The sequence below is a fragment of the Corythoichthys intestinalis genome, chromosome 13 (genome assembly GCF_030265065.1).
Source record: "Corythoichthys intestinalis isolate RoL2023-P3 chromosome 13, ASM3026506v1, whole genome shotgun sequence".
NCBI lineage: Eukaryota > Metazoa > Chordata > Actinopteri > Syngnathiformes > Syngnathidae > Corythoichthys > Corythoichthys intestinalis.
Window position 1 is genome coordinate 1,644,455 of NC_080407.1, and position 26,548 is coordinate 1,671,002.

At 42.7% G+C, this 26,548-nt stretch overlaps 4 protein-coding genes across 10 annotated transcripts in view; 2 read left to right on the forward strand and 2 right to left on the reverse strand.

Annotated features, from left to right (window-relative positions):
• The first annotated feature begins 1,151 nt into the window (after positions 1–1,151).
• On the forward strand, positions 1,152–2,518 carry myf5 (myogenic factor 5). The gene is made up of 3 exons (XM_057854111.1): positions 1,152–1,559; positions 2,235–2,301; positions 2,367–2,518. Exons 1-3 carry the CDS (start codon positions 1,152–1,154, stop codon positions 2,516–2,518), a joined length of 627 nt encoding a protein of 208 aa, XP_057710094.1.
• A 4,515-nt stretch (positions 2,519–7,033) lies between these two features.
• lin7a (lin-7 homolog A (C. elegans)) lies at positions 7,034–18,668 on the reverse strand. 4 transcript variants are annotated; one of them, XR_009066558.1, is made up of 8 exons: positions 16,853–18,668; positions 12,856–12,995; positions 9,214–9,332; positions 9,067–9,138; positions 8,791–9,000; positions 8,286–8,497; positions 7,950–8,033; positions 7,034–7,562 (listed from the first exon to the last, which is right to left on the reverse strand). XR_009066558.1 is itself a non-coding variant. In XM_057854108.1 (7 exons), the coding sequence occupies exons 2-7, from the start codon at positions 12,983–12,985 to the stop codon at positions 8,012–8,014; spliced, it is 765 nt and encodes a 254-aa protein (XP_057710091.1). In that variant the 5' UTR covers positions 12,986–12,995; positions 16,853–18,668; the 3' UTR covers positions 7,034–8,011. The 4 variants fall into 4 exon arrangements, 2 of the variants coding, with proteins under 2 accessions (XP_057710091.1, XP_057710092.1); XR_009066559.1 differs by having other exon boundaries at positions 8,282–8,497; positions 16,853–18,664; XM_057854108.1 differs by having other exon boundaries at positions 7,034–8,033.
• Positions 16,141–25,196, forward strand: acss3 (acyl-CoA synthetase short chain family member 3). The gene is made up of 15 exons (XM_057854107.1): positions 16,141–16,526; positions 17,118–17,262; positions 17,453–17,641; positions 17,802–17,936; positions 18,007–18,147; positions 18,444–18,524; positions 18,581–18,828; positions 18,902–19,005; positions 20,854–20,949; positions 22,027–22,090; positions 22,478–22,559; positions 22,639–22,761; positions 22,882–22,981; positions 24,454–24,629; positions 24,699–25,196. Exons 1-15 carry the CDS (start codon positions 16,171–16,173, stop codon positions 24,768–24,770), a joined length of 2,112 nt encoding a protein of 703 aa, XP_057710090.1. The 5' UTR covers positions 16,141–16,170; the 3' UTR covers positions 24,771–25,196.
• ppfia2 (PTPRF interacting protein alpha 2) overlaps positions 23,256–26,548 on the reverse strand; it is a 57,447-nt gene continuing 54,154 nt past the window's right edge. For 3 of the 4 annotated variants that reach the window (XM_057854103.1, XM_057854105.1, XM_057854104.1), the window contains one exon: positions 23,256–25,808. The gene's annotated coding sequence lies outside the window, so the exon portion shown is untranslated. The remainder of the gene's footprint in view (positions 25,809–26,548) is intronic. The other variant, XM_057854106.1, reaches the window with a different exon arrangement.

Here is a 26,548-nt window from a genome sequence, read left to right on the forward strand (position 1 = left end):
CAGCTTCCTACTCGAGTTTTGCAGATTAGCAAATTCTTATTTTATTGTTATGCTAACTCTGATGCAGGTCGGAGATACAGTAGCAAAATTTGTGGTGTGTTCCCCACCTCCACCACATTGACGTGTTTTTACATTACTTAGAGTGGTTGCTGCTGCTGCTGCTAGCCAAAATAAAATTCTAAAAGTGAAAAGGGGATAAATGACAGCCTGAACATAATGAAAGTAATTCACTTAATAGTGGTAGGATCAATTCTATCCATACAACATATGGAAAGACAATGTAAGTTACCTACAGTATATAACTGAACTTATGATATAATGCCAATAAGGTTGCTTAAAATTTGGTGGGAACAATTTGAGCATCCTGAAAAGTTGCTAGTCTCATGTCCCTGTTCTGTTCCAAAAACTAGTGTTATATAGCTATCAAGAGGTTAATAGGCAAACAAAGCGAGGCCGCCATCTGTGCGACGTCAACGAGCTTTAACGGCTCAAGTTTGGCCAAAGAAGCCCAAGTGGAAGAAAAAGAAGAAGAAGTGTGGCGAGCGTCATGAAAGCGGCGCTAAAAAACACCTCGCTTGATGACCTGTGAGGCGTTTGCTTGAAATGCGACACCTCTGCTTCGCAGCTGCGTGCGGCAAGTGGCGCTCAAAAGTGTGAGCGACGTCTCAACAACAATCGCGTTTCGGCGACGGACGTCCGATCCGTTCCGCCCGGGAAACGTTCGTTCGTTCGCCCCTCCCGGTCAAAAACGGAACGGTCGTCTATCGCCGTCAATGGCGGCCAATGTTAATGAATGAAATAACATTTTTAATCCGAACTGACGGTAGGAAGTTTGTCGATGCGCGTTTATGCGTTACTGTGCGGTCGATGTAAAACGAGCTCATTTTTTAAGCAGATCTGGTTCGTCTATCACCGTCAATGGCAGCCAATGGGTTAAGGAGCCCCGCCGGGCTTCCGAGTGGGAAAAGATCAGCGAGGGCAGATGTGGGAATGTCAGCGGCAGGCAGGGCACACACGGGGGGGGCCGCGAGGAGGGACGGGGCAGGGCCAACGGGCCACGGTAATTAGATCTGGCCAATGTGGGCCCCGGGGGCATAAAAGGGGGGCCCGTGGGCAGCGGAGCCCTCACATCCCCGGAGAGATCCCCGAGCATGGACGCCTTCTCGCCCTCGCAGCTGTACTACGCGCCGCCGTCGTCTCCGGGCGAGGACGAGTGGGACTCGGACGAGCACGTGCGGGCGCCCGGGGCGCCGGCGCACCAGCCGGGCCACTGCCTGCAGTGGGCCTGCAAGGCTTGCAAGCGAAAGTCCAGCTTCGTGGACCGCCGGCGCGCCGCCACCATGCGGGAGCGGCGGCGCCTGAAGAAGGTCAACCACGCCTTCGAGGCGCTGCGCCGATGCACCTCGGCCAACCCCGGCCAGCGGCTGCCCAAGGTGGAGATCTTGCGCAACGCCATCCACTACATCGAGAGCCTGCAGGAGCTCCTCCGAGAGCAGGTGGACCACTACTACAGCGGCTCCGAGCCCGGGAGCCCCGTGTCCAGCTGCTCCGACGGCATGGTGAGACCCCCGAAACTCACCTTAGACAGCACCGTTCACTCAAGTAGACAGAAATGCTGTTTTTAACCCTAAATTTAACACTTTTAGACGTCCGTCCAATTGAAATTGAATTGGGAGGATTGACCATCCCACTTCAAATGAATTGGACGGCTCTCGCTGTCAATGGTTCATGTTCAATGTTTGGTTGGTTCACAGTTCATGTTTAATTCTAAGATGAAAAAGTACACAAGTTTTACAGAATTTTTCATGTTATTTTTTGGGACAAAATTGAGTTGTTCAAAAAGCTTCTGTAGGCATGACTGCAAATTTTTCATCATTCCTATTGAAGGAAAAAGATCAAAATTGATGGTCAATAAGTTAAAGGGCCATCTGGCACTCGCTTTACACCTCACGCCGCTTCCTACCAGACTTGAAAACCCTCGCTTAGAAATAGGGGGCCAAAAATCCATTTTATAGAGGTGAGGCGGCAAAAACCCCAACTGTCAGGACGGGGCTCAGATTTACAAGGCGAAAGTGTCATCTCGCACAAGCCGTTGCGGCTGGCGCTGACACAATCGATTGGCCACGCTGGGAAAGGAGAGGAAGGAGCCCTCGCCGCCCCGCTCAAAATTTACGAGGCTGTCCGCCATCTCGGGAAAGGCAGAAATATTGACACGTTCTGCTTTTTTGTTTCAGACAGATGGCAACAGTCCCGTGTGGCAGCAGCTCAACTACAACAGCACTTACCCCTACGTCAAAAACGGTGAGAATTTTCACACCCCCGCGCACCTCCAAAATGGCGAGTAACCAAACTCTCTCTCCCTGCAGAAAGCCTGCCGGACAAAGCGGCCGGCGTGTCCAGCCTGCAGTGTCTGTCCAGCATCGTGGACCGGCTGTCCACCCCCGGGTCGGTCCCGTCGCCCGACGGCTCGGCCGACTCGCCGTGCACGCCGGATAGCCCCGTCTACCACGTCCTGTGAAAATCCTTTTTTTTTTTTTTTTGTTTTTGTACAGTGCAGGACCAAATTGTAAATAGCAAATGTAAATGCTCGCTTATTGCTATACCCATTAAATATTGCCATTTTGCAACTGAAAACTGGTGTGTTTTGTGTCTGACAAATGATGACAAAATTTTGTGGCTCTTAGCAAACAAGTACAAGATTTGTTCTTCCCCGCCAAATGTGAGTTGTTATCGACACCTTTGATGACTTCATCAGCACTTCAGTAGGAAAGCAAATGGCTTTAAATAGCAGTTGGATTGGAGAAGAGATGCTGAAAAAAATACAGAAACCTAACCCCATTTTTTCTCCTTTTCTTTTTTTTGTTGGTTAAAAAAAATGGGTGGAGTATTCTTATTCTTAAGAAAAATTGCACCACACTTTAATTCCAATAATACATTGCCTATCATGTAGTCCTGCAACAATTAATCGATTAACTCCAGTATTCAATTAGAAAAAAAGAGTCAAATTGAATTTTGCTGCTTCGACTATCCGTTTAATTAAAGTGGCGTTGTAATGGCTTATTTTGAAAGTTTTTGCATTTAGTTTTATTGATTTTGGTGGATACACTGCCCTCTAGTCTGCCTCATTCAATGGCTGAATCCAGCTGCTCCATGTTAAGACCAACATAAGCTAAGTTTTGTTTGAGCCAATGTTTTTTCAATACATTCGTAATTTTGTTTTTAGGCAAGGCAAGGCAAGGCAAATTTATTTATATAGCACAATTCAACACAAGGCAATTCAAAGTGCTTTGCATCACATGAAGATCATAAAAATCACATTAAAATCAATAGAACGTAAAAAAAAAAAAAGAATCAAAATAGGAAATAAAATTATACATAAGAATTGCATTTAATCACGAATAGAATAAAAAAAAAAAAAAAATACTACTACAACTGCTAATAATTGAAATCAGCAATGGAGATAAGAAAGCAAGACTAGAAAGCAAATAGAATGAAATACATAGACAGTTATGGATATGCAGTGCTAAACAAAAGTGTTCTAGCCCTGATTTAAAGGAGCTAACAGTTTGAGCATACTTCAGACCTTCAGGTAACTTGTTCCAGAGGTGAGGAGCATAATAACTAAATGCTGCCTCACCCTGCTTGGTTAGGTATATTTAGCCATTTTTTGTGGAGATATGTGCCTGAACCATTTGTTAAGAGCATTGTAAAAGAAAAAAAATTTAAAAAACGTTTGCGTTTTATAGCATTTAACCTAGCGGACGTTTGCTATGTGAGTTAGCCAATTGTTTTTTTGATGTACATAGATCCTTTTTTTTTTTTTGTATTTCAATTTTTCATGTTCCTTATCCGATTACTCGATTATTCGAACTAACTAGTTCATCGATTAATCGACTACTAAAATAATCGATAGCTGCAGCCCTACTAGCAAATATTTTAATCTTTATTTTTTTTACTCATTGGCTCCTATTGACAGCGATAGACGTCTAATCCATTTGGACTGCGATGACGATTTTCCGCTGCCAAATAAGCCACCACGAACTCTTCATTCGCCCCCCCCAGCCAAAATGGATTGGACGTCAAACGCCGTCAATCGCACCCAACGAATTCCGTTATCGGATAGATATTTTATACACGTTTGTTGCCAATGTGACTCATCGAACGCTATTTTTGCCAATGAATACACTGTGAGGTTGATTTCCGCCGGACGGCAAAGCGGCAGGCGGGCATTCCGCACGGCGGCTTAAGTTTCACTGACCTCTGTTACTTTGTGTGCAACACTCCTGAATGTCAGCCATGACATTTTCCCATGTGACGCGTCATGCTCGGGAAGGGCTCGCATGCCAGGCCTGTGTCATACAAATCAGGATTAGTCATAGGCACAAGTTAGGAAATTCACACAGATAAACGTTTAGTGTTTAGCAAAGTGTGCATCTCAAATCAGAAAAAGTAATCGTGGGTTTTTTGGATTAATTGACAGCAAGAAAATTTATTGAACTGATTGGCTGTAATATTACATAGCGCCACTGGGTGGAGCCATCGCATTAACAGTAGGTGTTCTTTAATCAAGTTAAGAAGTTGAAAATGAGCGTTTTTTCTTGAGGGGAATTCTACATCAGACTGCTTAGGACCGCTTGACTTTTCGCCAAGATCATCATCCATTGAATATGGTACGCCCGCCAGTGTCGTGCCAATGTAGTTATCCCAGTAAAAAAATCTATCACCTGGGCGAAGCCATATGGAGGTAGATGTGTGTCTTACTGTCTTCATTATTCGATCCCAAAAAAAGATGACGCTTCAATTTAAAAAAAAAAAAGTTCAATCAAAATATATATTTTCGTTTTTCAATTAAAAAAAATGCATTTGAAAGCTATTTTTGTTTGGATTTTTTTTTTTTTTTTTTTGGATTGATGTCAAATTTTTTTGGTTGAAACAACTTTTTTAATTGAAGTAATGTTGTTTTGCGTTTGGGCCACATTTTGGCTAGGACAATTGTGTATTTACTATTCAATCAAAAAATAAGTTGCTTCAAACAAAAAATATATATTTTCGAAAGAAAAATCACATCAATCAAAAAAAACCTTTCAATCATAGAAAAGTTTTTGAATGCGAAAAAATATTGAGACTCAAATATTTGCATTTGAACACTTCATTTTTTGTTAAAAATTTTCTTTGATTTTAGCAATCCTTTTTGTGTGACATTTGTGTCTCAATCATTCAATCCCCCAAAAAGTTGCTTCAATCAAAAAAAAATATTTTCAAACAAAGAAAAAAATCATTTGAAAAATAAAATTGCCCTCCCCTAATTTTTTTTTTTTTTTTTGAAAATAATATGCTAAGTAAATGACCGTCGAAGGTGCTCGTCAAATGATCTGTTCGAAAAATCATTTTTGACCCATTATAAAAATATCTTTTTTTTCCCATTTCATTCATTTTTGTTGTTTGTTTTATTACTTTACAACTTTTATATATATAGGAAAGTAAATTACATGCAATGACACTTTTCGGCCACCGGGGGGGGCCTGGACCCCTGGCCCCCCCTTAAACTCCGCTTATGCTCGCCACACGTGCGTGCTCATTATATATGAGACTCCAATTGCTTTTAAATGTTTATTGGCCACCAACAGCCGTGGAATTAAAGTTCAGACATACAACATAAGGAAACACTTCTATAATAAACATTGTAAAACATTAGCATTGCTACATTGAGGCTAATGGAAAAAAGACGACGTACTAAGCACTTTAATCTGCTATAAAACATTAACAGTCTTCTCCACGACGCAAAATTGCAAATAAAAGGTGACATATCAATCATGAAAACTCGCTGGATTAAAGAATTTTCAAGCGATGCGAACAAAAGAAAAAAAAATCTATTACTGATATAACGTGCATGACAAAAGAGAAGTGCATTTGGTTTTTGTCTCTTTTTACTGAGTGTAAAGCTTACGGTTAGTGGCTTAGCTAACGTACTTTCAGTGAACATTTCAAAATAAAAGCATGTCATGTTCAGATTTCTGGAGGCAATCGCATATACTTCAGATTCTACACTAAGATTAAATTTAAAATGACACCCATTATTAATAATATGATTGGCAATGATAATATATTGTCATAAATGATCATAATTTGGCTTCAAATTTGCTACATGTGCACTTTGCAGGACAAGATGAGTCATTTTGGATCAAATTAACACTTTTATTGGGCTCTAATTGGCAGACATAAAAAAAATGACAGTGGGTTTGTCACCTATTTCATATTCTACACCTAACTAGCTTTAAAATGACTCATTATGCATAGTTTTTTTTAAATATTGATAAATATAGTTTGTGTTTTATTTACGTATAGCAATCTATTCCATTTCAATAGATGATTTATTATGATGTATTGTCACTATGTTCGTAGTTGAATAGGTTAAAAAAAAAAACAGGCAACAATATCGCAATAATTTATGAGACAATATATCGCCTACTAAAATGTGTTATCGCGACAGGCCAAGAAACTTTTTTCCACCCAATTTCATCATTTAACTGACGAGCAGCACGTGCTCCTATCAACAGAGAAACTGACATTATTATAGTAATGTAGTTGAACCATAAGTTTAAAACATTTAATTGAAAGTTTGAAGCCAAAAACGCGTCTTATTTTGCCCATTCGAAACCATAGGGAGAATACCCGGATGTTGGCTCAGCAAGCACAACGGCTAATACATCACTTTTGCCACGTGAAATGAGAACACGGTGCTGTTGTCGATACATTTACACACTGCTTATTAATAAACAGCCATTATTTTAGCGTTAAATAATTGTAACTGTGAGTCATTCACGTTACCTGCCAAGCAAGCAAGCTAAACATCCGTCATATTACGGAAGTCACCTTGACGCTCTGAAGCCTTAATCATGCTGGTTTGCTGTCCCCTGGCGGAAAGGAGTGTAAGTGAAACCCTATATGTGTACGATGTTGAAATTTGGCACAGCTTGTCAAATACCTTTTTGTGTGTATGATTCTGTTAATAAATAAAAATAAGACACAAGTGTTCACTGTACACAAGCACATTTATTTATACAAATATAGTATGTATCACAATTGCATATCAACAATGTCTTATTTTCTGGAATTGAAAGGACTGCAAGGTAGAAAACAATGCAATGGGACCCCCCAAAATGATCGTCATATGACTGGTACAAATCTGGCAGTGTGGCACCTGTTGCACTTAATTCATAAATATTACAAATGTGATGATAGATTTTCTATTGGTCAACTTGGGATGGATAGAAGACAAAAATAAAAAAAAAACTAAACGTAAACACTCAAAAAAAAAAAAAAAAAAAAAGAAGGAACACTGGATTATTATATCCGAGGATAAACATTCCACATTTTCACCAGTAATGATTGTCAAAATACCAACACCCACATCATCTGGACAATATAACAATCTTCATGAATCATCTTTCAACATGTACATTAAGGGAACAATAAAACTCTGATCATAAATATAATCGAACTATGACAAATAAAGACAAATCTGGTGTATTTGGGTCGGTACTGCTGGACATTCTGCTTGTCTGTAAGAGAATTATTGCACAACGGCAGAGGGGTGAGTTACATTATTAAAAAGCATTAAATATCAAATACATTTCAGCGGAAATAAATCGATATATTTTTTAATTTAAGTTCCAAATCATGAATTTTATTGACGCTCGCATGCCAGCGTGTTTATTGCTAAAGCTACCGGTTACAAAACAAGTCCTTTGCTACTATTAAAAAACTTTTCTTTTTTTTTTTTTTTTTTGCCTAAACGAGCACCGAGAGGACTGAGGCGTGATGGGAAAAAAGATGGACCGATGTAGATAAAGACAAAAAGACAAAACGACAATCCATCACTTTCTGTTTTTTGCAAAGCACCAAATTTGGGACAAAACTGTCGCTTTGTTTGTCAGCTCGGGACTGACCTTGACGGTCTGTCCTTGGGATTGGTCGCCATCTCCAGGAGATTCACCGGACGTGTTGGACTTTACTTCTTCTTCTGGAACAACCTGACAAAATGAGAAACAAATACGCTGAGAGCAGTTGTCTGTTTATTTTTGAAGCGCCAAATTTTGTGCTAAAAAATGACCACGGTTAGCTGCTTCAATGACTTCCTACGCGTTTTCAGGCATTACATCTTGAGGCTTTTTTGTAGGTCTACTCTTGATAGACATGCCTACCAAATTTCTTGTTGCTAAGTGAAACGGCTTTGAGGGGCAATTTTTTTTTTTTTTTTCGCTTTCAGGAAGCGCCTGACCTACGACGTGTGATTCTGCTGAGCGGGCATGTTGTGCTGTTGCTGCTGCTGCATGAGCAGCTGCTGCTGCTGGCGGCGGCGGGCGGTGCGAAGCTTCTCGAAGCGGGCCTCCATCTCCTCCAGGACCTTGGGCGTGTAGCGTACCACGAGCTTGACGCTGTCCTTGGCCGCCTTCAGCAGCTCCACCGCTTTCTCGTGGTGTTCACCTTCCACGCTCTGTAAAAAAAAAAAAAAGGCAAATACTGTAAAATACCCTAAAACCAAAAATGTTCTTTCACCACATTGGCTGCCATTGACGACGATAGATGTCTAATTCATTTTGACCAGGAGGGGCAAATGTGGCAGGCAATAAGTTTTAAAAATGTCATTTAGAAACTGAATTTGTGTAGGGAACGTTTGTTCCAAATTTTTACACATGATGCAAAATAAACATTGGAGTTTGGTATATTAGCTGTTGAATGTTAGGTAATAGTTTTGTTTTTGTTTTTTTGTTTTTTTATTGGACGCACCACCCCGTTGACGGACAGGAGCTGGTCGCCTCGTTTGAGTCCGCCGTGGCGCTCGGCCACCCCGCCCGGAATGATGCGTGAGATGTAGATGGGCGAGTTCTGCTCCTTGCCCCCCATCACGTTGAAGCCCAGACCTTCTTCCGTTTTGGGAAGCTCCACCACCCGCGGATGCGAGTGGCCCTCGCTGGCGGCGAAGGCGGCCACGGTAGCCTGGATTAAATAGAGTATTATTTGGTCTGTGACGCCGATCTTTTCGCTTCTAACGATCGCTCTCACCTTAGCCGTGGCTCTGGCCTGATACTCGGGGCATCCGGTCACGGTGATGGTTTCGTGCATGTACTGGTACACCTGAATAGACAAACACGCCGGATTATCCGCAAGACCGGCGACATGAGCGCCGCGCCCACCCGACGGGGTACTCGCCTCGCGGATGGCGGTGCAGAACTCGCTCTGGAGAACCTTCTTCAGCGACTGCAGCTTGTAGCCGGGAACGTCGCCAGACTCCTGCAGTTTCTCCAGCAGCTCGATGGCTCGGGCCACATCTGAAGGACAAAAAGAAACCAAGATCAACACAATTAGTGGTGTGAGAAAATATCGAAATGGTGATATATCGTGATACTTTGTATCCCAAAAGGTTATCGATATGCTCCTGCCGAGATATCGTTCTAAAAAGGTTTTATCATGTAGAACGAACTCTGATAAAAAGCTTGAAAAAAATAATTAGTTCAAAAGTGCAACTCTTTAGCATTCAGAAACACAAAAAGAAATGAATAAAAAACATTGTGGTGGTCAGTAAATGTTAATTTTATAGAGCAAGTGCAGGGAAATATATAGGGAATCACTCCATTCGGAGGAAAAAAATATGGAATCATGAGAAACAAACAAAGAAATAACAATCAACACACATATTTAGTATTTAGTAGCACCACCTCTGGCTTTTATGACAGACTGCAGTCTCTGAGGCATGGACGTGATGAGTATTCTTCATCAATTTGGTGCCAACTCTCTTTAATTGCAGTTGCCAGATCATCCTTGCAGGGCGGGACCATTTTTTTCCATTTCCATCACAGGTCATCAATAGGGTTGGGATCTGGGCTATTTGCAGGCCATGACATAGACTGGATGTGTCTTTCTCCAAGGAATGCATCAACAGTTTTAGCTCTGTGGCATGATGCATTGTCATCTTGGAAAATGACATATTTGCAATTTAGGGATAAGAAAGCTGTCTAAAATTTCAATGTAAACTTGCGCGTTTAGTGAAGATTTAACCACAGCCATCTCCCCAGTGCCTTTGCCTGACACGCAGGCCCATATCATCATGAACTGAGTGAATTTTGATGTCTTCTTCAGGCAATTATCTTTGAACATCTCACTGGAACGGCACCATACAAAAGTTCCAGCATCATCACCTTGTCTAGAGTCAAGAATCTGCATTGGACAAGGTGTCAAGAGCCAACAATCTGCATTGGAGTGCATTGGAGGTGATGATGCTGAACTTTTGTTTGGTGTTGTTCCAGTTAGACCTGAAATGGCCCAAAATAACCTAATTGCCTGGCACTTACTGCAACTGACAGCCATAGACGTTCAATCCGTCTGAAGTGGGAGGGATGGCAGCGAATGGACCAATGTTCATTCGCCGCCACCCTCCCTGTTCAAATGGATTGGACGGCTACTAGAGATAAACAAAGTCCAATTCACACTAGAAGCTTGTTTTTCCTCTTAATTAGTTGTTTGTAGAATATCCTAGAATGATTTCCTGACCAATGTATCGATAATCATTGTATCGCCGTATCGTCAAATCATCGTTATCGTGAGCTATGTATCGCAAATCGTATAGGTACCAAGAGGTTCCCACTCCTCAACACAATATTGTATTTCTTTTGATTATAAAGACATTTTGTTTCATTTTCTACCATGAACTTGATTAACAAAACTGTGCACTCCAGTTGAGTGTAATTGCACTCCACTCTCCATTATGTCCAAGTGGGTCATTGCACCAGATGCGAGAGATGCTATAAACGCGGGTTGTGCCCTGCAGGGCACCAAACAGGACAGGGAGGGGCAAAGTACCTCCTCCAGCGCATGACATCACCAACAAAGTCATTTCCTTTCCAACAATAACAGGAAACGCTATGATGGGCTTTAACACTTTAGAGGACAGCAGACTCTTTTTAAATATACAAGTGTGGCCAACATGACCCAAAATATAATGTCCACATACAGTGTATCACAAAAGTGAGTACACCCCTCACATTTCTGCAGATATTTAAGTATGTCTTTTCATGGGACAACACTGACAAAATGACACGTTGACACAATGAAAAGTAGCCTGTGTGCAGCTTATATAATAGAGTTCATTTATTTACCCCTCAAAATATAGCCATTAATATTGAAACCCATGGCAACAAAAGTGAGTACACCCCATAGAAACTACATACATCCCTAAATGTCCAAATTGAGTACCGCTCGTCATTTTCCCTCCAAAATGGGGGGGTCAGCCTGTTAGTGCTCAGACCGTATGCCGTACTCTACATCAAATTGGTGTGCATGGCTGTCACCCCAGGAGGAAGACATGAAAGCCCACAAACAGTTTGCTGAAGACATGTCAACAAAGCACTTGGATTACTGGTACCATGTCCTATGGTCTGATGAGACGAAGATTCATTTGTTTGGTTCCGATGGTCTCGAGCATGTGTGGCGGCGACTAGGTGAGGAGTACAAAGATAAGTGTGTCATGCCTACAGTCAAGCATGGTGGTGGGAATGACACCCCCCCCCCCACCCAACCCAACACCTCTTCAATCTCTGCAGCAATGCTGACAGCATTCCAGTAACGAGTCACATGACATTTGGGAGGGAAAATGACCAGCAGTACTCAATTTGGACATTTAGGGATGTGGTTTCTATGGGGTGCACTCACTTTTGTTGCCAGGGGTTTAGATATTAATGGCTATATTTTGAGGGGAAAATAAATGAACTCTATGATATAAGCTGCACGGACTACTTTTCATTGTGTCATTTTATCAATGTTGTCCCATGAAAATATATACTTAAATATCTGCAGAAATGCGGGGGGTGTACTCACTTTTGTGATACACTGTATGTACACAACAGGTCTCAACTATAATGGCATATTTTTTAAACAAAATACATAAAGGAAATTGGAATGAATAAAGACAGAACTCCACTCTGAATATGTTTATATACAATTAAAGTATCAACATGCATTATTAATACACTATCATTGGTTAAAGACTAAAGTTAAAGTGCACTAGAGTTTGTCAATGTGTTTTCCTAAACATGTCGAAACATGACTAAAAACATTCCAGAAGTGAGATCAACTTATTGCACGTGATTGGCAGGCACGAAAGCCGAATCATAAATGTATTTATAGTCGAGGCCTGCTTTTGGAATTGGTCCTCAACGATATCTCCTTTCCGCGGTCCCAAACTTGGATGACAAATATTAGATTTAAGCTGTGTTTAACAGTTTCATTGCCATTGGCGGTGAAGACGCCAATTGTGTGGCGCCCAGTCAATATATTGTTGTGAATTTACAGTGGTTTATCATCAGTAGAAGTCCAAGCCATTCACCGTCAATGGCAGCCAATGAGTTGAGGCATAAACTATCCAAAAAAAAACAACAACAACATCAAAATGAAGCAAATCCCCATTTCTTTTGAAATGGCTTTTCAATTATTACATTGACATTTCAGCTGATTTATTCCTGTTATTAACAACAACTGTCAGTCTAATTGAAATAAATGAATATCAAATCATGCATGCGTGTATTAAATGAACACGTTCGTGCACGCTTGGCTGGCGCGCGCATGCCATCGCCGAGCAGGTTACATAATACGGAAAATAATAACAACAACGACTGCTTTTATTCATATGAATTTACAAGAAGGTCCATGCAATATCGTCCACGCGAGCACGTGAACGCAACATTTTCACCAGATGGAGCGTCGGAATGGCGATGTTCTTTCCATAAATATTGAAGGCGTGATCGCGATGGCGATTACGATAGGGAAGCGTGATGGTTTGAGGAGAGAGACGCTCCTTACCTCGATCCAGACTGAGCGGCTGTTGGAGCACCGTCGCCATGACTGAAGGAGAAGAGAAAACGGGGGAGGAGAGGAGAGCGAGCTGAGGATGCAGCGGCAGCGGCGACGGCTCAAAAAGGGAGAGAGACATTGACACACAACTGAGAGAAAGAGAGAGAGACTGATTATAAAAGAGCGGAAAGTCACTGCTACCCCCCCCCCCCCCAAAAAAAAACAGCTCATACAGCATTAAATTAATCAAGAATGAAATTCAAAATGATGACGTCCATATTATAAATTATCCGCATCACTGATTAAAAAAAAAAATCAAACAACATTTATTGTGACACTAATGACTTTTTAATTACATTTCAGTTTTAATGTCATTACAATGGATATGTATATTTATATTATCACCCTATCAAAAATAAAAGCAAATAATAATGACTTGGGCATTTATAAAGATTAAAATCCTTAGAATAGTTTTTTTTAATTGAACAAATGGCTGGGTTTTTTTGCGCTTCCTGTAAAAAATGGCTTGACGATTCGAAGGTGTAGATATGTATATAAATAGAGATAAAACATGATAAACTCATTGGCTGCCATTGACGGTGACTGATGTTCAATCCATATGAACTTACAAATGGACGTCTATTGCTGTCAATGGCAGCCAAGGAGTAACTTTTAACTCTCGTGACTCCTACCATTGACATGAATAAACGTCCAATCCATTTCAAGTGGAAGGTCACTCTTCCACATCAAATGGATGGACGTCAACTAGAGTTAAATTCATTTGATTTATCATCACTGAAAGAGTTAAAAGGATTGTTTAGCTCCCTATGTAACAATGTGCATTATTGATCGACCTGTCAACGATCGCTCCGCATGCTTTCAGGCCTCCATCACATGGAGCCGCTGACCTCACGTGCACAAGATTAACTCCTACGTAATCCATCCATCCATCCTCCCATCATCCATCCATCCGTCCATCCATGGAGGTTGACACTGATGCATTTAAACTCTTTGGGATTAATCTGTGTTGACGTCTTTGAAGGGGGCAAAAAAACGCCTCCTGGACTTTTTGAGGCCACCAATCAAAAACCTTTTTAATACTACCAACAAAGATGTTTTTTTTTTTATTAAAAGGGAAAATTAACGATAGAAAGAAGTACAGTAGAAATATCTGACATTACTGAAAAATTCCTACTGATGTCACAATATTTTTACTTATTGCTAGGCAGAATAAGTCAAAATGTGGATATAAGACAGTGGAAGTTGAAGGGAAAAAATGCTTACCTTGGTAGTCGTCCTAGAATAACCCGACACAAGAAAAACTGTCAAAATTGACTCATTACCAGTGTTGGGCACGTTACTTTAAAAAAGTAATTAGTTGTAGTTACTCACTACTTTTTCCAAAAAGTAACTGAGTTAGTAACTGAATTACTCTATAGTAAAAGTAACTAGTTACCAGGGAAAGTAACTATTTCCGTTACTTTAAAAAGAAGTTGTTGTATGTCAAAGAATTTGAAATTTTCTGAGCAGTATTCGTGTCAGTTGAATAGAGAAGAACAGACAGGTAGTTGTGTTTTAGTACCTTGTAATATTTATTGCCCCTCACCAGCAACAGATTTATCCTACACTTGAAGTGCAACAAAAATAAAGAAATTTGAATTGCTTACCACAGATGTCGACAAAAGCTTTGCCCCGGGACATAAATAACACTTTACATGTGTAACCGGTGTGTCAGTGCCGCCCCGCGTTCCGCTCCAACCTCTGACCAGGCCGGGACGCGAACCCGCACGCTACGGACGCTTCCATTCGGCAGGCAAGGACGGTAACCACTGCGGCAATAAAGCTCGAGCTTAGCGTCCTTAAATGAAGGAATCGGCAGGGAGGTTTCCACGCTCCACAACTGACCTTCGTGTACCCGTTACACATGCACGTTCTTTCCTTTAATTTCGACCAACTTGAAATAGTGTTTATATCTCCACCTCTTAAAGGACAAAATTTCCTCTGAATGCTCTGCCATCATATCCCTCTGCATCTGTTTTGCGTGTGTGTTTGCTGCACGCGCTGTTCCGGTTTGTGTGTGAAAACACTGGTTGTGAAGTTTTTTTTTTTTTTTTCCCGGCTCTGCAGTACATGCGCTATTAGGCTCGAGCGTTTACATGAAGGAATGGGGGATCACGTGAGATTTGACAACAACGCAGCCATATTGGAAGCAGGTCTGGCTCGCGGGACATTAAACTTTAACTTTCCAATTCGATAAAGAGACAAACTCGTTACTAAGGCGACAAACAGATATGCGATCAAAATTAAGGATGTGAACAATGTTGACCCTTACGAGCAAGCCGAAGAGAAATGGAGTAAAGATGTCGACGGGCATCCACAATTATGCGAAATGGACATTCTGCTGTATTTATTATTTGGTGTATGTTACTAAACTCATCAGCGATTCCGAAATTACACATCGCTACAAAGCTACGAACAGTTTTGCTGTGGATGGGTGCAGGACCTGCACATTATGACTGTATAAAACGGCATCTCCATCCTTCTTGCAAAGGTAGGCTACGTGTGTTTACTATTTTCATTGCCATGAACCTGAACGCACCCCAAATCTTGGATGACAAATAAACAGAGCAGAGTAGAATTGCTACGGCTGGTAGTTTCTTCAATTTATTCAAAGTAAGTAACGCCCCGCTTTTGACCGTCAGTAATGGTAACAGCGGGAAAAAATAATTGGTTAGATTACCCCGTTACTGAAAAAATAACGCCGTTATTTATAACGGCGTTATTCCCAACACTGCTCACTACTAAATGTAAACGACAGAAAACAGTTCTTTGAAATCTAATCTCCCTCTGGTGGATGAGAGCAAACATTGGTAGAGGTAAACATCAGTTTTGCATCCCACGAAGTCACATCACCACTATTAATTCGATGTAAAGCATATGCGGTGCTGTTATCCACTTGTGTACATGCAGATGTCATTTTAATGGGTGGGATTAGTCTGAAGCTATTTGATGCCAATTCACAAGCATGAATGATCTTTTTTTTTTTTTTTTTTTTTTAATTAACGCGTAGAAAGATGGCCGCTAGTTTTTAGCTTTTAAAAGAACTCTGAATGTGCTGCGCCTCGACTCCACATTCATCCAAACATGTTCCCGAAAGGCTTTGGCTGCCATTGACGGGGGGAGACGTCCAATACATTTTGATTGGGAGAGGATTGGACGTCTCGCTCAGTCAATGGGAACCAACGAGTTAAAAATCGGGACGACGTTGTTTGCAATAAAAAGAAATGAGGCGTGGTTAATCGTGCGGTGCAAAGTTCTCCAAAGATGCAAGTTAGAGTTCTTTCTTCAAGTAGCTTTGACGTCACCGGAAGTGTTAGTGAGAGCGCGTGGAGAGGAAAATTAGGCAAAAGTTCAGAAAAAAGTGCAAAAATGTTCGCTCGTGTTCCGAAAGTGTGCAGCGGACGCCTGTTGTGGGGTGTTTACGTATGTAGGAAAAGTGAAAGTTTGCAACGCGGCTGCGCGAACGATGCACGCAGGGCAACGGAGGAGCACTACGGCCGAGCCTTCGCAGAGGCTCGGGACCGACCGGAGCAGTACTGGGCCCGAGCGGGCCAGGACATTAGCTGGTTCCAACCGTGGAGCAAAACATTGCACGTGGAAGACCCGGTGTTCCCCAACTGGTAGGTTGGAAAAAGACGATGCTCGGAATTGCAGCGCGAACGCACCAGCAGCGCAAAACAACAACAACACGACTCATTCTGCGTTTACCAAAAGAAAACTGATTTTTACGCTTCGATTGAATTTCAATAGGTTCTGGGACGAAAAGAGAAAAAAACGCGAACTTTCAGTCATGTTAGTGGTTGTCATATAAATCTACTAAAAGCAAACGGCAAATCACAAACATCCACTTTGTTTGGTAAACCAAACAATGGCTAGTTTTGAAAATGGGAAAAAAGTGCAACGCCTAGTAATAACACTGTCAATTTGTAATTATTACTTTAGTAACCTCAATCTATATGCACATTTTTGTACATGCTAATTTGTCTTCTCTTCCTGTTGCAGTCATTGTTTACAATGTTTGTCATTTGTGCCGCGAGACTAGTCATTTAAATAACGCAGCTGCAAGCTGTTATGACAAGTACATCCGTCTAACCTTTGACCTGAGGTTTGCATTTTCAAGTAGCAATCGCCACCTGTATATGTCAATTTGTAAATAAAGCTTGGGCCATACTTTTGCTAATCTGTTGTATTTTTTTTTTCCAATCTACCAGGTTTGTGGGCGGCAAACTGAATATGTGTTACAACGCCGTGGATCGGCACGTGGAAGGCGGGCGCGGCGAGCAGGCGGCCATCATCCACGACAGCCCCGTGACCGGCACCAAGCGGATCGTGACGTACCGGGAGCTCCAGGAGCAGGTCGGAATTGCTGGATGGAACTCTTTCCGCGCCACTGACGGCAATAGCTGTCCAGGCAAATGAGTGTAACGCTTATAGATGTCCATCCATTTGAAGTGGGAGGGTGGCAGCAAATGTTCCCTCCCACTTCAAACGGATTTGACGTCTATCACATTCAATGGCGCTACACTGGTCCGTTTTTCCGTTTCAGGTGTCGCTGCTCGCCGGCGTCTTGGTGAAAAATGGCGTCCGCAAGGGCGACCTGGTGGTCATCTACATGCCCATGGTACCCCAAGCTATGTTCGCCATGTTAGCGTGCGCCCGCGTCGGCGCGCCGCACAGCCTCATCTTCGGCGGCTTCGCCTCCAAAGAGCTGTCGGTGCGCATCGATCACGCCAAGGTGAGATCGTCCGGCAAGCGACGTCTTCACTTGTTGACGTAGTCAAAAAGTGTTTACCCGTCGAACCGCGTTAGTATCATTTGTTGACTTTTCATGTCAATATGTAAATAAATTCACGCATGTTTTTATCAACTGTAAATATTTGGACAACTTTCGACAGCCCAAAATGATCGTGACCGCCTCGTTCGGGATCGAGCCCGGCCGTCGGGTGGCCTACGTGCCGTTGGTGGAAAAAGCCTTGGAACTTAGCTCTCACAAGCCCTCCAAAGTACTCGTCTACTGCAGAGAGAACATGGTGAGGACCGACGGAAGTGCCGAAATTAGAGTACGAAAGTTTGACGAAAACTCTTTTTGTCACCTAATAGGAGAAAGTCTCATTGGGCGGAGACTTGTCTTTAGACTGGGACGAGCAGATGGCGACCGCCCGACGCCACGACTGCGTCCCGGTCCCTTCCGACCACCCGCTCTACATTCTCTACACATCGGGCACCACCGGAACGCCCAAGGTTGCTTCCCTTTAATTCGTTTTTTTTTTCCCCGCTACAGCTTACATTAATGATATATTGTACAACGCTAATATGTATGTACAGTATGTACCCACATGGTTAGCTCCATCTAGTGTTGAAGCTGAGAGGTGCAACGGAATGTAGGCTGAACTCGAGCTTCTTTTGCATATTCACTAATATTTTCATCATTTGCTGCTGGCCAATAAAAACTAGGTTTTTGAACAGCAGCTTGGACACCCCTGCTTTAGCTGGTATGCCTTTGTTTTGCGCTTTTAGTGACAATTTCTGCCCCCTAGGGCATCGTACGAGACACTGGGGGCTGCGCAGTGATGCTAAAGTGGACCATGTCCAACATATACGGACTGCGCCCTGGAGAAGTAAGAACATTTGATCTTCTCTGGTTTTTGGACGTTTAGCTGAACTGCTGCCGCAGGTGTGGTGGGCCGCATCGGACCTAGGCTGGGTGGTGGGCCACTCGTACATCTGCTACGCCCCCCTCCTCCACGGGAACAGCAGCGTCCTCTACGAGGGCAAACCGGTGGGAACCCCGGACCCGGGCGCTTTTTTCCGCGTCCTCTCAGAACACGGCGCCGCCGGCCTGTTCACCGCGCCTACAGCACTCCGGGCCATCCGCCAGCAGGATCCCCGCGCCCGGTGCGGGGCGGCGTATGCGCTACCCAGGTAAGGGGCGGGACCGCCGCGTCACAGGTTTTGCGGTGGTGGGGTTCGATAATGGACGGGTTCGGCATTTCAGGCTGCGCTCCATCTTTTTGGCGGGAGAACGCTGCGACGTGGAGACGCTAGAGTGGGCCAAGAGAAGTTTCGGGGTTCCCGTGTTGGATCACTGGTGGCAGACGGGTGAGCAAACCTTATTCGCCGCAAAAACGGTGTCACGTGACAAGTAAAATCAGAATTCAGATGAGAACTAGAAACTGCAATTTCTGGAGAAATTACTCTGGGTCTTTGCTGTGTGGAGATACAGATCTTAGCTCCGCCCAGGTTGGTTTGGGGACATTTCGGGGACAATATCAGGTCACTTCCTGTTGATCTGGGAACATTTGGGGGACGTGGCCTGTTCATATCAGGTCATTGGGGGGGCGTGTCCTTGTCAAATCGGGTCATTTGGGGGGCGTGGGCTGGTCATAACAGGTCATTTGATGACATTCGGGGGGCGTGGCATATCAGGTTATTTGGGGACATTTGGGGGGCGTGTCCGATTGATATCTGGTCATTTCCTGTTGATTTGGGGACATTGTTTTTTTTGTCATTGAAAATGAATGGGGAAAAAATTCGGACGTCCATGGCAGTCAATGGCATCGACTTACGTAGGCATCAATGAAATCCAAATACATTTGCATCAGTAGAATGGACAAACATGCCCGTCAATGGTATTCAACAAAGTAAATGTCATTGGAAATGAATGGGAAATTTGGACGTCCATGGCCGTCAGTGGCAGCGCCCTCCTTAAGCGTCAATGGAATCGGGGACATTTGGGGACACGTCCTATTGATCTCTGGTCATTTCCTTTTGATTTGGGGACATTGGATTTTTGCCATTGAAAATGAATGGGAAAAAATCTGGATGTCCATGGCCGTCAATGGCATTGACATCCATATGCGTCAATGGAATCCAAGTACATCAATAGAAATGACATACATGGCCGTTAATGGCATCTGTCTAAATTGGCCTCAATGCAAAGTTAATGCCATTGGAAATGAATGAGAAATTTGGACGTCCATGGCCGTCCATAGCATCGACTTACATGCGCCTCCATGGAATCCGAGTACATTGGCATCAATAGATCTGACATACATGGCTGTCAATGGCATCAATGCAATGTAAATTTCATTGGAATAAATTCCATTGGAAGTGAATGGTGAAATTTGAACGTTGCATCCCATTTAAAGTGAATGGGAAAGTTTTGGGCAAATTTCTGGGTAACCGTAAATTTTTAGTAGGAGTTAGTAGAAGATTCACCCATCGCTGTCAATGACGCCGAAACGTGATCATTATTTTGATACGATGATAGTTATCTGCGCGCCATTTGCTCATCAAAGCCCTCCGAACAGCTGGCAAACGCACGTTTGTTGCCCGGCAACAGGGCCGACATCAGCCTCCGCCTCCCAAAATAGCACACGGATTAATATCGGGCCGCAAAACGAGAGACGAGTAACCACTTGTGGCAAAAACCCTGACGTCCGCGTCACGGTGCTCTATTGCGATTGGCCGGTTTGTCGTGAGGTGACCTACTTGGGTTTTGTGACGGGGTCTGAATATCAAAAACTCCTTTCAAAACAAGGCATTGAATAGAAAGGTGAGAGGGCAGCTGGTTGGAAAAGTGCGGGCGTCAGCGGGATGCCGCCGTCTGATTGAGGCGTCTGCACATGGGAATAACGAAGCGGCGGAAAGCCCGTTCGCTCGGAAAAACAATCGGCGAAGGAGCTAGGACAATCGCTCTCCGGTCTGGGCACAAGACATACAGTATATACGTGGACTAAGCCTTTATAAAGCAGGAAGTTTGAACACATTCAAAAACCGAACACGGCCATATTCCGCTTTTTAAATCTTTAACCCCGGTTGCTTTTTGTTTTTTAGAGTAAACAAAGTAGTTGTTGCTAATACGTGAAAAATCAGAAATGCAAAATGCTCAGAATTTGAAGTCTTCTTGGCTAAAAACTCAGCGGTTTAACGATTTTTCGATTTCAGAGACCGGTTCGCCGATCACGTCCACGTGCATTGGCCTGGGAAACTCGATTGCGCCCCCCGCAGGCCAGGCGGGCAAACCGGTGCCAGGCTACGACGGTGAGTTAACGAATGATACCGCCAGACCTCCCGGTTCAAACGGATCGGAAGGTCTACTAGTGATGAATTAAGCGATAAAGAGTCAAGTGATTGGAAGTCTGCCATCATTAATGGCACTGAAAGAGTTACAGTGTGTCACAAAAGTGAGGACACCCTTCGCATTTCTGCAGGCATTTAAGTATATCTTTTCATGGGACAATACAAAATGACACTTTGACACAATGAAAAGTAGTCTCTGTGCAGCTTATATAGTAAAGTTTATTCATTTTCGCCCTCAAAATATAGCCATTAATATCTAAACCTCTGGCAACAAAAGTGAGTACACCCCTTAGAAACTACACCCCTAAATGTCCAAATCGAGTACTGCTTGTCATTTTCTCTCCAAAATGTCACGTGACTTATTAAAAGAGTGCTACAGAAATGGAAGAGGTGGGGGGGTCAGCCTGTTAGTGCTCAGACCATACACCGTACTCTACGTCAAATTGGTGTGCATGGCTGTCACCCCAGTAGGAAGCCTCTTCTGAAGATGGTACACAAGAAAGCCCGCAAACAGTTTGCTGAAGACATGTCAACAAAGCACATGGATTACTGGAACAGTGTCCTATGGTCTGATGAGACGAAGATTAATTTGTTTTTTTCCGATGGTCTCGAGCATGTGTGGCGGCGACCAGTTGAGGAGTACAAAGATAAGTGTGTCATGCCTACAGTCAAGCATGGTGGTGGAAATGACCCCCCCCCCCCCCCACCTCTTCAATCTCTGCAGCAATGCTGACAGCACTGTAACGAGTCACATGACATTTTGGAGGGAAAATGACAAGCAGTACTCAATTTGGACATTTAAGGATGTAGTTTCTAAGGGCTGTACTCACTTTTGTTGCCAGGGGTTTAGATATTAATGGCTGCATTTAGAGTTATTTTGAGGGGAAAATAAATGAACTACTATATAAGCTGCACACAGACTACTTTTCATTGTGTCAAAGTGTCATTTTGTCAGTGTTGTCCCATGAAAAGATAAATATCTGCAGAAATGCGAGGGGTGTACTCACTTTTGTGATACACGCCGTTTTTGTCGTACAGTGAGGGTAATCGACGACCACATGCGACAGGTGACGCCGAGAACTCTGGGAAACATCGTGGTGAGGTAAGCCTCTTCAACATCGTTATCATCATCACGGTCGCGACCCGCATCCTGTCTGTTATCGCCGTGTAAATCTCCTGCTCGGAGTCAGTGCCAAGATTTTTTTTAGGAATGTTCTATTGATGGGAAAAGAACAGCTGCAGGAGCCATTAAATCCGTTACGCGGACCATAAACGCCTCATCCATCAATGCCGGGCATTTTGTTGGCATTTTGACGAGAAAAACGATAGTTTTGAGGTGTGCGCAGATGAGTGAGATGGTAAAGAGATGTCGAGTGAAGGGAGGACGGCTGGATAGAAAAGAAAGACTTCATTTAAGGAAGTCAAGCCACAATTGGTTGTCACCACGTGTGAGTAATAGCTTACACTATTACATGTGTACTGTGTGCAGATTACCTCTTCCGCCCGGCGCCTCGTCGTCCCTGTGGCAGAATTCGCATCTTTTTAAGCAGATCTATTTCACAAAATTCCCGGTGGGTGCCGGGGCGCTCTCTGGTGGCTACGAGCGGTAAGGCTACAGTATTAACAGATGAGTCAATATACTTTCGTCAGGGTTACTACGACACCATGGACGCCGGTTTTGTGGACGAGGAGGGCTTCTTGTACATCATGTCGCGCTCCGACGATGTCATCAACGTGGCCGGACACAGGTTGTCGGCAGGAGCGCTGGAGGAGGTAAGGCGATACGTACGGCACAGACGAACAGTGTCGCGCCGCCATATCGGATGGGGCTAAGTTAAGAAATGTATGAAACCAAACTTTAGGGTCACTTTTTTTTTTTTTGTTCGTTGGCAGTCCGTTTTGCAGCATCCGGCAGTGGCCGACTGTGCCGTGGTGGGCTTGGAGGACCCGCTGAAGGGCCACGTACCGCTTGCCTTGTGTGTGCTAAAAAACGGTGAGATGCCACAGAAATATGGGGCGCCGTTCGTAAAGCAGCACATGCTGAAAATTACGACAACATTTTCCCACATTTAGCGCCACACAGTGGTGTGAAATTTTTACAGTCACTTTTTTTTGCACATTTACAACATTATTTAGCAACCTAAATATTCATTTTTAAATAAGAAGTTTTCGACCTGAATGTTTAAATCCAAAACTAAATATTTAATTTGAATCTTAAGTTTATATCCGATATCCTAAATGCTAAATCTGGAAAAGGTCGGAACTAAATAATTAGCTTACTATGCAAATTCACATGACTGGAGACCGGAAGTAACAAAATAAAGGCTGGAGCACACAAAATACTCTTTAAATAAAATTCTCCTAAATATGTATTTTACCTATATATTAGGGCTGTCAAAAGATTAAAATTTTTAATCGAGTTAATCACAGCTTAAAAATAATGAATCGTAATTAATCGCAATTCAAACCATCTATAAAATATGCCATATTTTCCTGTAAATTATTGTTGGAATGGAAAGACACAAGACGGATATAATGTATACATTCAACATACTGTACATAAGTACTGTATTTGTTTATTATAACAATAAATCAACAAGATGGCATTAACATTCTGTTAAAGCGATCCATTGATAGAAAGACTTGTAGTTCTTAAAAGATAAACGTTAGTACAAGTTAGAGAAATTTTATATTAAAAACCCTCTTAATGTTTTCGTTTTAATAAAATTTTTATCCAAAAATAAACTAGTAGCTCGCCATTGTTGATGTCAATAATTACACAATGCTCATTGTGCTTAAACCCATAAATTCAGTCGCACCAAAGCGCCAGCAGAGGGAGACAAAAAAACACAAGTAACAAGTGGATATGTCACTGTGCTGTCATTTTAATCTGTTTGAGCGGGGCATGTGTGTTAATTGCGTCAAATATTTTGATATGATTAATTTAAAAAATTAATTACCGCCCGTAAACGCGATAATTTTGACAGCCCTTCTATGTATTATCACAATGACTCATGTCCAAGAGCAGACTGCCACCGTTAAGTAGGTTTTATTCATTATTCATTCACTCAGACGGTCTGAGCTGCTCCACCAGCTTTTATTTTGTTACTTCCGGTCTCCAGTCATGTGAATTTGCATACTAAGCTAAATATTTCGTTCTGACCGTTTCCTGATTTAACATTTAGGTTATAGAATATAAATTTAAGATTTAAATCAAATATTTAGTTCTGAATTTAAACTATCAGGTCCAAAACTTCTCATTTAAAAATATTTAAGTTGCTAAATAATGTTGTAAATGTGCAAAAAAAAAAAGTGACTCACACCCTTTTAAACACTGTATGGCACTAAATGTGAGAAAATGTCGTAATTTTTAGCATGTGCTGCTTTACAAACGGCGCCCCATACATAAAAACCACAGAAGCTCACTCGGACAAAAATTTGATTGCCTTCCGTTTGTGTCCTCAGGAGTGCAACAGTGCCAAAAGGACGTAGCGAAGGAGACGGTAAAGCTCGTACGGGACACGGTGGGACCCGTGGCCGCCTTCCGGAAGGTTCTTTTCGTTCGCGGGCTTCCCAAGACCAGATCGGGGAAGATCCCCCGTTCCTCGCTAGGGAATTTGGTCAACGGGAAGCCCTACAAGGTACGATCAAATTTTTAAAAATTATTATCGGTCGTTGAACGCAAATGACGTGACCACTTTTCGACTCAGATTACGCCCACCATCGAGGACCCCGAAGTGTTTCAAGAAATCGAGAAAGTTCTGAAGTCGAACGCTACTTGAACTCACCGCCGAGGAGACAGAGGGAAGTGCAATCATCTACTAGTCTGGAAAATGGCAAACTGGAAGGCTATGCTACTACAGTATCTTATCGGCTGCCACTGACGGCGACAGACATCCCATCCATTTGAACGTTCATTCGCTGCCACCTTCCCAGTTCAAATGGATCGGACGCCCGTTGTCGTCAATGGTGACGAATGTGAAAAAAAAATGAAGTCATTCAATTACGATTAAAATCGAAATCAAGCTCAAAAGTTGAAACTCCATCCACTCACAGTATTTTTGTCTTTTTAATATCTTTTTGTTTTTTGCTCACCACTTTAGTTTTCCACTGACGTACGCACAAGTCAGAAATAAATAAAAATGTCTCCACACAAAACGGAACCATGATGACGTCCTTGTTCGTGCAAATTGAAAGACTTCCAAAACAAAACAAAAAAATTGGGGTCCACACGCAGTCATGGTTTGCTCCGATGACAAAAAAAGTCACTTTTTTTTTTAAAACACACACACACACACAAAAATTCACGCGCACGCCAATTGGGCTCGTTCACCGCTCGTGTGCTTGTTAGTCCTCCGGCCATCAGCGGGTGGCGTTCTCATAGGGAGAAAGTTGTCCCCCAAAAATTGGAAAAATAAAAATAAAACGTTTGCAAGTGTCCGAGAGCAGCATATATTATTCGTCTATGGTCTGCTAACTTCTTTGCTTGATATCTTTTTTTTTTTTTTTTTTTTTTTTTTTTTTTTTTTTTTACACATATATTAAAAAATGTCATATTTATATGAATGTACACAGCCTATTTAAATACACAGTACATTTTAGGAAAGAGCGAGCACCCTGCTGCGGGGTCGTTTAGCACCGGAGGCGGCGGCAGGAGGGGGATTCGTCGAGGGGTGCGCGCGGGAGGTGAGGGGACGAGGGGCTTGTTGGCAGTGCGAGGTTGTCCCAATGGCGTAGCCCCCCCGACCGCCCCGAACTCACCGCGTCCCCCGATTCGGGGGGGGGAGGAGGCCCGTCCGGTGGCTCTATCAGAACTGGGCCTGCAAAAATCAAAGTCATATTTGCGACGTCGTTAGAAGGCAATTGGTTGCCATTAGCGCCACCGCGAGTATTTTGATAGTCGATGAACTCTTTCGGCACCGTTGACTGTGATTGATGTCCAATCAATCGAATATAAGACTGTGTTTTTTTGCATTGAAATGAGACTGAAAAAGTGGGGGTTGCCGTGTATTTGGGGTCATACCCATTCACGACGCTAGATGGCGCCAGATATCACTGAAGCGAATGCTGAACTTGAGGAGTAATGTTCTGTCATGACAGATCTCAGGTACTCTTTTTAGTTTAACCAGTTTGCATTATTTTATTGCAGTGTTTTTCCTTATTCAGATTTGTTTCAAGACTACAGTTACAGTTAGACCTCACTTTGATGGTTAATGCAGTTATTGCAATGATTGGTTTATTTACATTTCAAAAACCAAAAGCCATTCATTCACGAATGTGATTGCACTTTACATATTTAATTGTTCAGATATTAAGATTTGAATGAGGCAAAATAACATGCTTTTTCTCTCAAATGTATTGTTAGAATCATTTGTTTCAGATGTACTGTAATTATTAGGGGTGTAACGGTACACAAAAATCTCGGTTCGGTACTTACCTCGGTTTTGAGGTCACGGTTCGGTTCATTTTCGGTACAGTAAAAAAGCAAAATTCAAAATATAAATGTGCTAGTTTTTTATGACACACTTTTGTGCTTTCAACAATAGGAACAGTAACCTAT